Source organism: Triticum dicoccoides, chromosome 3A (genome assembly GCF_002162155.2).
Source record: "Triticum dicoccoides isolate Atlit2015 ecotype Zavitan chromosome 3A, WEW_v2.0, whole genome shotgun sequence".
Taxonomy (NCBI): Eukaryota; Viridiplantae; Streptophyta; class Magnoliopsida; order Poales; family Poaceae; genus Triticum; species Triticum dicoccoides.
The window spans coordinates 635,189,090-635,199,189 of NC_041384.1; the positions used below are offsets into that span (position 1 = coordinate 635,189,090).

The 10,100-nt window shown below is 41.9% G+C and overlaps 1 protein-coding gene and 2 long non-coding RNA genes across 4 annotated transcripts; 1 reads left to right on the forward strand and 2 right to left on the reverse strand.

Annotated features, from left to right (window-relative positions):
• The first annotated feature begins 1,704 nt into the window (after positions 1–1,704).
• LOC119269773 (beta-galactosidase 7-like) lies at positions 1,705–8,056 on the forward strand. The gene is made up of 19 exons (XM_037551697.1): positions 1,705–1,998; positions 2,691–2,786; positions 2,879–2,991; positions 3,098–3,164; positions 3,752–3,844; positions 3,925–4,068; positions 4,152–4,246; positions 4,344–4,452; positions 4,555–4,639; positions 4,900–5,018; positions 5,102–5,263; positions 5,342–5,526; positions 5,626–5,720; positions 5,851–5,963; positions 6,724–6,831; positions 6,910–7,017; positions 7,126–7,271; positions 7,373–7,691; positions 7,795–8,056. Exons 1-19 carry the CDS (start codon positions 1,771–1,773, stop codon positions 7,903–7,905), a joined length of 2,496 nt encoding a protein of 831 aa, XP_037407594.1. The 5' UTR covers positions 1,705–1,770; the 3' UTR covers positions 7,906–8,056.
• LOC119269776 lies at positions 2,442–4,115 on the reverse strand. The gene is made up of 3 exons (XR_005133708.1): positions 3,977–4,115; positions 2,876–3,292; positions 2,442–2,797 (listed from the first exon to the last, which is right to left on the reverse strand). It is a non-coding gene; the product is annotated as an uncharacterized LOC119269776 (long non-coding RNA).
• On the reverse strand, positions 4,706–8,432 carry LOC119269775. Of its 2 annotated transcripts, XR_005133706.1 has the most exons (6): positions 8,280–8,432; positions 8,066–8,180; positions 6,900–7,007; positions 6,682–6,816; positions 5,404–5,486; positions 4,706–5,301 (listed from the first exon to the last, which is right to left on the reverse strand). It is a non-coding gene; the product is annotated as an uncharacterized LOC119269775 (long non-coding RNA). The 2 variants fall into 2 exon arrangements; XR_005133707.1 differs by lacking the exon at positions 5,404–5,486.
• Positions 8,433–10,100: the final 1,668 nt, after the last annotated feature.

Here is a 10,100-nt window from a genome sequence, read left to right on the forward strand (position 1 = left end):
GTGCGAATTCATGCTTAGCGATGATCGATGTGAACGAAAATGATGCATGTCGACGTTGTCTACCCTGACCTAGCCCCCTCCCTTCTTCAACACATGGAAAACCTTAGGTCCATTTCACTAGGCCATGCGGCGGAGCGCCACTATGACGTCGTTCTCTTCTTTAAGCGCTCACGGGTTGTTGTGGAGCCTAGATATGACAAATGGAGATTTTGGTGTGTCTGGTCTCACTCCCGTGCCTTGGTGACTTTGTGTCGCTTTTGGGTTGGCCGATGTGTGTGAGCCTCTAGGTATGATTTAGTCCATCATAGGCACTTCCTAGCCGATACCTTCTTAAGGTCTGGGTTCGACCGGGTCCTGCCATCCACAACCATAAGCCTCCCTAGGAGCGGGGATAGGGGCACTACATTGACCTAAGCAACATTGGAGTCGTGGTCATGCTACATAGATGTCTAGCAATGGTCGTGACACAACTTGTATGTTGGGTATCCCGCCTCCTCGCTTTTCACGGGTGAAGGCTGGGCAAGGGCAAGATCTTTATTGTTGCGGTACTAGTGAGAGTGCATTGTAAGCCAAGGCACCGTAGTGGCTACTCCTGTGAAAATGACACATCTTCCCATGATGTATACGTGGAAGACTCTGAACCACTGAACGTCCACTATCTCCGTCAGGATGAGCCGCTGACGCGTCGTTATCGCCCCTCCCATACTAGAGGCGATCTGACCTTGCCGATGATAGTCCGGAAGTCTTCGTGCACATGTGTGATATCCCGGCTTAATAGAAATGATAGACTATTCATATCAACAAGGCGGCCCTTCTTTTCAAAAAGCTCATCCTCAAGGAATCTTAAAGTAAAGCGTGCTTGGCTTGAAGAAATTTAAGAACTTGTTCTCAGGTGCGCACGAGTGAGGACAAAATGTGCGGGAAATATTAGTGTTGGTATGTGAGGCCAGTCTAGATTCCAGACGCATGAACCAGGAATTGGTGGGTTTGGCAAGGGCATTACCGCGTGGCCCTAGCCCCTAAGGACCAACACTCTGGAGTCCCTTGAATCGATTTGAAACACCTGATGCCAGATCTCGATGTCATGAATGTATGACGAGAAACCCTAACTTTATCGTCCCAAAGAGACAGCAGGAATCTACACCAGAGCTTCATCGGTTCATCCCGACGGTCACCAGCCGTCGGAGCGGTAGGCAGGGGGAGGAGAACTCATGGGCTGGCCAGGGAAGCTTGGATGGGAGGAGAACTTCGCTCTAGCCGCCTAAGCGTATACCAAAAGACAATCTGATCCTTCAAGTTCGCATGAATTATGTCTTCCCATGATGTATCGTATATAGGGAAAAGAATTAGTGAGCGTGATGGCACAAACTCGCACTGGATCTCAAAGCACTGGTCACGAAAGTTGCAACGTGTTTTCATTATACAGATCGTGAACAACATTTAAAAAAAAACGCATGCATACACAACCTTGGAAAAAAAATTATATGAGACCAGGTCTCACGGTTAGCAGGTGAGACCCATCCTGATGGATGACACGTGGCATTCACAAATCACAAAGCACCTGTTATTCATCAAGATGGATCTCGCGTGATACCTGATCTCATAGAATTCTTTTCCACAACCTTGCAACCTAACCTCCAACCTTCCCCATATGAATATCTGTCCCCGCGACTCCCGGGGAAAGCATGCGTTACTTGCCATCGCTGCAGCTCCATATATACAAGGAAATCAATCGAGCATATCGCCTGCAAGCAGTAGCAACCGAGAGAGATGTCCATGGCCGCCGCCGCAGCAGCGATCACGGCGGTGCTCCTGGCCGCGTTAATGGCACGAGCGTCGGCGGCGGCGGCAGGAAGAGTCTGGGCCGACGAGGAGAAGGGAGCACATAACGGCACGGCGAGAAGACAGGTCACGTACGACGGCAGAAGCCTGATGCTGGACGGCGCCAGGAGGATGCTCTTCTCCGGCGATATACACTACCCAAGAAGCACACCTGAGGTACCATGCCGTTTCCTGAATTGTTATGTTTCATGCGTGTGACCTTGTACTGGTTCTTTGTGATTGAAAGTGGATTCATCATTTTAATTTCGACGTTATTGTTCGAGCATTCACTGTGATGTAACCAGTGGTTTAGTAAAGCTTTCTGATGTGAAAAAACGTGCAGTTTTTAGTTAAATTTCAACAAGCTTTCTTGTACTGATTGATATTTTCGTGCGTGTCATTTTGTACCAATTCTTTTTTGCTTAGAAGTGGATCCCATCATTTCAAGTTGCAAATGCTGGGTTCCTTTTCTGAGTGTTTGAATAACTGAAGTGATTCACATAATCAGTCCATCGACCACAAAAAGGCGCACTTTTGTTTTTCAGTGCGTCTCACTTTTTCATCCAACATGGAAGAGTGACAGGTAAATGCTGCCGTAACTGTCAACCCCAAATAAGACATCATTTCAAGCATTTTTTAATTAAAGTAAATTCTTGATTGCTAGTACACTACAGCAGAAAATCTAACTCACTAGATAAACAGATTAGTTCAGTTAAAGTTTCACCCAGCAATCAAATTAGTTCAGTCAATACATACATACATACATACAGTAAGCAATCAAGCAATCAAGCATGCGCCACGAATCATACTGTATGAAGCAGAAAACCTCAGTTCCTTTCCTTCAAACTAATGTACAATCCAATTAGCAGATGTGGCCAAGACTCATAGAGAGCGCCAGGGAAGGTGGCCTGGATGTCATACAGACATACGTCTTCTGGAATGTCCATGAGCCTATCCAAGGTCAGGTGGGTGCTCCCTGCACAGCAACAGCACGCAAAAGTTCAGTAAAAGAGCATTTTGCAGCTAAGAGTGTTCAAATTCATTTTTAATGTACCAGTACAACTTCGAAGGAAGATACGATCTTGTGAAGTTCATCAGAGAAATCCATGCTCAAGGCCTCTATGTGAGCCTCCGGGTCGGCCCATTCATCGAGGCAGAATGGAAATACGGGTAATGAGATGATGAAGTGCATTTCCAACATGAATTTCAGAGAAGAGTTTCATTTCTGTGGTGTCCTCAACATGTAAAGCTTTTACTAGATCTTTTATTCATGCAGAGGCTTGCCATTTTGGTTGCGCGGTGTCCCAAACATTACCTTCAGATGCGACAATGAACCCTACAAGGTATCAACTACCCAACACAGTGCCTTTGAAGCCTAGAACAATGATATGGTCAACCATATAACATACAGAATCTTGCTGCAGCGGGATTATTCAGAATAGAAATATAATTTCTTGTTTCCTTCAATCCTCTGTTCACATGGTAAAATGAGTTATAGTATTACCAAATATTCAGAATATTTTTTCATCGTAGTTCTAGCTTGTGAAACATCATACTACCCTCAGAAACCCATTAGCATAACCAAAATAGCCACAGGATGCATTTTAAGCAAGCACAAATGAAATGACAAATGATTGTGAGGTAAAATCATAATACATAGGTGAAAACAGATGTCTATGAGGCCAGACTATATATGAGGTGAGAGTAGTATATTGCATACAGTGATACAGACTTACCAACCTCACTGCCAGAAACAAACAGTGCAAGAAAACTGAAAAGATGCATCTACAAGAATATAGACTGTTTGGTTTGCAAAACCAGATTATGAATTGTCCGTGTAATCCTAACTGCACAAGCACCATAGAGCGACATTATGTCATGCTAAACTATCATGGTAGATGAATCGTACTTAAATATTGAATACGTGCAGGTACATATGCAAAAGTTTGTTGCTAAAATAGTTAACATGATGAAGGATGAAAAATTATACTATCCACAAGGAGGTCCCATAATCATATCACAGGTATTTCAGTTGAACAATACTTGACCCTCGTGCTCTGTATTAGCTGATCTTTTTGTGCAACCCTAAAATTTAAAATGCAGATTGAGAACGAATATAAGCTAGTCGAGGGAGCATTTCATTCAAGGGGACCACCTTATGTTCGCTGGGCAGCAGCAATGGCTGTAAACCTTCAGACCGGCGTTCCATGGATGATGTGCAAACAAGACGATGCTCCAGATCCCATCGTCAGTGCCCTTTCTTATACCATTATGCAGGATTGCAGATTATCCACAATTTGAAAGCAGTGTAACATTTATTACATGGTTAGATTAATACCTGCAACGGGCTCATCTGCGGGGAAACATTTATTGGGCCAAATAAGCCAAACAAGCCAGCTTTATGGACCGAAAATTGGACATCTCGGTGCGACAAACACTCTTTGCTTTTTCTCTGAGGATCTTTCACATTCCCAGGGGTATAACCATATAAGGCCTAACATTGCAAGTTTCTCTGCCTACAGCTATCCTTTATATGGTCATGACCCAAGATACAGATCACCAGCAGATATTGCCTTTGCAGTTGCACTTTTTATAGCAAGAAAAAAAGGAAGCTTTGTAAGCTACTACATGGTACAGCTTACAAGGAAACTTTAAGAAGCTTCCCTAAGATCTCTCAGTAAATATGTTTAGTATTTCATTCATGATCTCATACAATTACGGATTATGATGCAGTATCATGGCGGGACAAACTTCGGGAGGTTTGCATCCTCCTATGTAACAACAAGCTACTATGATGGAGCTCCACTTGACGAATATGGCAAGTATTTCTACCGTTGCAAGCTATCTTTGACATATTTTAAAAGCGACTATTCAAAATTCTTGTAAATTAAATATTATAACATGAGCATACTCCACCAGGAAGGCACATAAAATCAAACCATGTAACATGTCTAGTTAGAAACTGATGATCTGTGAAATCTACATCAATGGAAGATCTTGAAAACACTAATTTTGGAGAACACGATAATTGATTAAATATATACATATTGATGTTTGAACTACCAAGCATACATCCAGGTTTAATATGGCAATCAACATGGTCTCATCTGAGAGAATTGCATGCTGCAGTAAAGCAATCTGAAGAACCACTACTTTCAGGATCATATTCTACTTACTCATTTGGTGAGCAACAAGAGGTGAATTTGTGTGCAGAGTGAAAGGAAACTAGGTATACTTTTTTTTCAGTAAAATTATGCGGTTAACTTTTGGCATACTACAGGGACATGTTTTTGAAACTGAGTCCAACTGTGTGGCTTTCCTAGTGAACTTGGACAAGCATAAAACATCAAATATCCAATTTGGTGAAGCATCATTCCAGCTAGCTCCTAAATCAATAAGTATCCTCTCAAGTTGCAGGAGGGTAGTATTTGAAACAGCCAAGGTGAGCCAACTACCCTCAGTTCTTCAGCCATTGCAGACCTGCAGGGAGTGCTTCATTTATCAGTTTTACTTTGGGCAGGTAAATGCACAGCATGGTTTAAGAACAGCACAAGTTGTCCAGTCTCTGAACAATGTTGATACCTGGAAAATATTCAAAGAACCGATTCCTCTGGCAATAAACAACACCACACACATTGGACATCGATTTTTTGAACATCTCTCAACTACAAAAGATGAGACAGATTATCTCTGGTACCTTACTAGGTAAGATGAGCTCCAGCTTGTTTAATGGTTTAATGTTTACATTGGTTTTTAATACCTCATCCTGCCCACATTAATAATAAAATAATGAAAATCATGCAGATATGATTATAGATCAAATGGGGATACCCAGCTAGTGCTTAATGTGGAGTCACAAGCACATGTTTTACATGCTTACATCAACAATGATTATGTAGGTATGGACAGAAATACTATCTCAGTGCAGTTTATAGAAGGCACCAACTGAATAGCATCACAAAATTGAACCTCAACTATTATTCAGTTGTATATTTGCTATGTTTGCTATCTTCTTCCATATGTGATTAGGTAGTGTGCATGGGAGTCATGATGGACCTAGAAATATCATTCTCAAGACACCTATTACGCTAAGGAAAGGACAAAACTCCATATCACTGCTAAGTGTCATGGTTGGATCACCGGTATGACTTTCACTTAATTGTATAGACTCTCAAATACGAAGGTGTCGATATTTAAAATCAAGGAGCGCATGAGGTGCCATCCAACTGGTATCCATCAGGCAGCATTGCAGTCCAATAAATACATCAGCAGAGCATGGTTTCTGTTGAATTATACTCCTTCCGTTTCAAAATAATTGAAGTTCTAGGATTCTCTGAAGTCAAAATTCATCAAATTTGACCAAGTATACATCAAATTATATCAACATCTGCAATATAAATTTTATTCCATTAGTTTCATTATGAAATGTATTTTCATATTATATATATTTAGTATTGTCAGTCTTTGCGGATATGTGTATACACTTGGTCAAATTTTACTAAGTTTGACTAGGAAAATCCTAGAACTATTTGGAATGGAGGGAGTACATGATAATTGTGTTATTCAGATTTTACAGCATATATGAATAAAATACTGAACAACATTTTAAAAATACAAAAAAAAACATAACCCCCTGACAGAGATTTCAACATATAGACTAGTCAGCTTAACCAAGAAAGAGGCTCACTAGAAAATCATTGGTTCTTGTTCCTTGACTGAAAATTAAGCTAAAAAAAGTGTGTCAACAAAACACACCACCCAAGCTGTGACTAGTGGACCCCAAAGGGAAAAGCTCAGTTGACTCTACATAAGCACTAATAAGAAATTAAGCACAGCAAATGGATTAGAAAAGCATGTTACCTACTATTTGCAATGGACTGAGTTTTACTCTAACAAGTAAAGGACTCTGGAGCGTACATGGAGCGAAGAATTTTTGGAGTTCGTAAAGTGAGCATACAACAGGGAGATCACAAATCACATTCTCTGAATAATGAGCTGTGGAAACACCAAGTAAATCCAGGTCAACACTGATTCTGAATCGATAGATCAATCTCAGATTCAAATTTTCAATCAGTTACCTTTGTGCAGATTGGCTTATCTGGAGAAATGAATAATATATACACACCGGAAGGATCATCTCGTGCGCAATGGACTGCCATCAATAAGTCCATGCACCTTCCACTTATCTGGTACAAGGTACATCAAATGTACATAAGTCTTTAATTCCTGACAGACTTCAATTACATGTTTATTCCACAGTGACAGTAACCGACAGCTTTGGGAAATTGTCGTCATTTGGTGCAGACGACATTTGACACACCATGGGGGAATGACCCAGTCACGCTGAACCTCAGCAGTATGGGGAAGGGTGAGGTGTGGATCAATGGAGAGAGCATCGGACGGTATTGGGCCTCCTTCAAAACCCCTAGCGGACAACCATCCCAGTCCTTGTCAGTACTATAACTAGTTTTACTACTAACAACACAAATTCCTTTCTTGAACTCGAATGATGAACAGCAACTGATGTCTCATTCGCTTGTCTTTTCTGAAGGTACCACGTACCACAATACTTTCTGAAGCCTAGAGAGAACACCCTCGTCCTCATGGAGGAAATGGGTGGTGATCCGCTACAGATAAGCGTGAACACAATGTCGGTTACCCGAGTATACAGTAGTGTGAATGAGTTATCCACCCCATCACTCTTGTCACGCAGAAAGCACCCAGCAGTTCGGCTCCGGTGTCAGCAAGGCAAACGCATCACGGATATTGAGTTTGCGAGCTACGGAAATCCGGCTGAGGACTGCAGAAGCTCTAGCAGGAGCTGCCTCGGGAGTTGCCACGCAGAGACAACGGAGTTTGTCGTAAAGGATGTAAAGCCCTCTGTCCTTCCAGAAGTTACATGCTGATATCATAATGCACTATCCTATTACTACTGCAATCCTAAAAACTTGGGTGCTTGTTTTATTGCTTCAGGCTTGCCTAGGCAGAAGGAAGTGCGCGATTCCGGTACGGCCTGCCAAGTTCGGAGGCGACCCGTGCCCTGGGATCGAAAAATCACTTTCAGTTGTGGCAAGCTGCGGATGAGTAGGATGGGAATTGCTACTATCATGGCGTGATTAACCAACACTCAGTTTGCACAAATTTGTTGTCACAGGGTCCAAACACTGTACTAAATCTGAACTACAGATAGAGCAGTACTGTATCCACATGTTAAAATGTACAGGAGAAGTGGAGTTACACGCACCAATTTCACTGCAGAAATTTGTTGGATTCGCCGAGAGAAGGCAGTTCTTTTTTTTTTTGACAGGTGAGAGAAGGCAGTTCTTTCACTGGGCATATCCTCCTGCGAAAATCCAACGCTGCAGAAGATGGAAACCGAATAAATTAGAGAGAATAATCCAGCTTCACCTTAAACGTAGGATTGTAGAGTGCGCCTAAGTAGCGGGTATCAGATGTACCCGCGTTCTTCCTCGCCCGTCCGGAGGTGAATAGCAATGGCTTCGCATGTGAGCGGAGACGCGGAGGCGGTTGGAAATCTGCCACTGCCACCACGGCCAAGCCGCCGCCGCCGCCCCGACGCGCGCTCGACCGGTGGCCCCGCGCCTGTCCTCCAGGCCCGCCGATGGAAACGAGCCTCTGCCCTTTAGTTTACACAAGTTTACAGTTTCAAGCTGTGTCCACGTATTTTACCATTTACGCTTTCGTATGGATATTACGCCGACGGGAGTAACGTACGAGTGCCAAATGAAAAGGTTTAGATCTTCAGATGCATGCCGATGATTGCGTGCTTCATATTCACGTAATCTTATTCTTATGTCAATCTCTTTCTTTTACATACAATCCAAAAATAGGCTAGGGTTTCATAGAGATAACATAATAAAAAACGAAAATAGCCAATAATAAGGTTTAAAAAGAGAAAATTATATCCCAACTGCCGCCTGGTAAGACTAGTCAGGAGAATAGATTAAAGCAGGAACTGCTGCCAGGAAGCACATTATCGCCAAAAGATAAAGCATAGATGAAGCTCTAAACCCACTACTCCAGAAAGTAAGGCAATCATGTTTTTTTAATCTTCATCCATCTCCTGGGTCATGTCTCAACATCTTCTTCTTCGTCACAAACAACATCTTGGACAATCATCAGAACAACTTCACCTCGTTGCCTTCCCCATCATCATGTTGCTCCAATGTTGTCCTTTTATAGAGCAGTAACACCTTCCTTTATTGTTACATTGCCAAATGGGAGTGTCATACTCTTGGGATAACCATGTCCTTCCCAAATAAATCTCTCATATTCCATAACAACCTATTTTGTTCATTCAGCCATCTCCTGAATGTCATTGTCCTATCGATATCATTCTTTTTTTAACTGCCTTCTCCCTTTCATTGCACAGTTGAAATAGGCCATGAAAAATAAACAAGAGAGGCTTATTACTTCATCATTTATCACCCCAAAAAGCTCGTTACCAACTTCCATTATTATCCCCTTAAGGTACAAATAATTGATTTTTAGTAGGTCAACACAACATGGCGAGTCATTCATTGTATCATGTATTTGATAAATCCCTCTATAAATCTTATATTTTCTTCCTCACTACCTTTTGCCACATCCATTCTCTGGATTCAAGGTTCCACCACCATTTGCATAACAGACTAACATTAAACCTCTCTAGATTATGTTCGGACCTCCTGTCTTCTTGGGTCTACACACCACCAGCCATCTAACCCTATGATATTTTCTCTTCTTACTAGAGCGTTGCCAGAAAAATCACCTCATAGTCTTTTCCATACCCCTATATTCATTTTCGGAAATATGTACATGGAGAAATAGCACACGGGCATACTACACATGCATTATTTTATTCTTGTTATCCTACCCCCAATGGATAAACTACTAGTTTCTCATCCTTCCAATCTTTTATACATGCCAAAATTCATAATTAGCATGTAGTCTACTGGCATAAACAGGCACACCGAGGTATTTGATTGGCGAAGAACCCATTTGAAAGTTAAAAATATCAACATATATATCAGGCTCTTCTCATCATGCAACACCATGAACACTTCACTTTTCAGGAATTTTCAATCCAGACATTTGCTCAAACATATAGAGAAGCAGTTTTAAGTTTCTCACAATGTCCAAGTCATCATGTATGAACCTGATTGTATCATCGACATACTGAGGAATAAACACCCTCTATAAGTCAGGTGAGGCATCAACCCCGTGATTTGTCCACTACTTTGACCTAGAAGTACCATTTTTTGCAGACAATTCTCAGC

Coding starts and splice junctions, on each gene's coding strand:
- LOC119269773 (XM_037551697.1), top strand. CDS start 1,771: ATGTCCATGGCCGCCGCCGCAGCAGCGATCACGGCGGTGCTCCTGGCC. Junction 5,721..5,850: donor CATCAACAATGATTATGTAG/GTATGGACAGAA, acceptor ATATGTGATTAG/GTAGTGTGCATGGGAGTCAT. Junction 7,018..7,125: donor TTCCACTTATCTGGTACAAG/GTACATCAAATG, acceptor CATTTGGTGCAG/ACGACATTTGACACACCATG.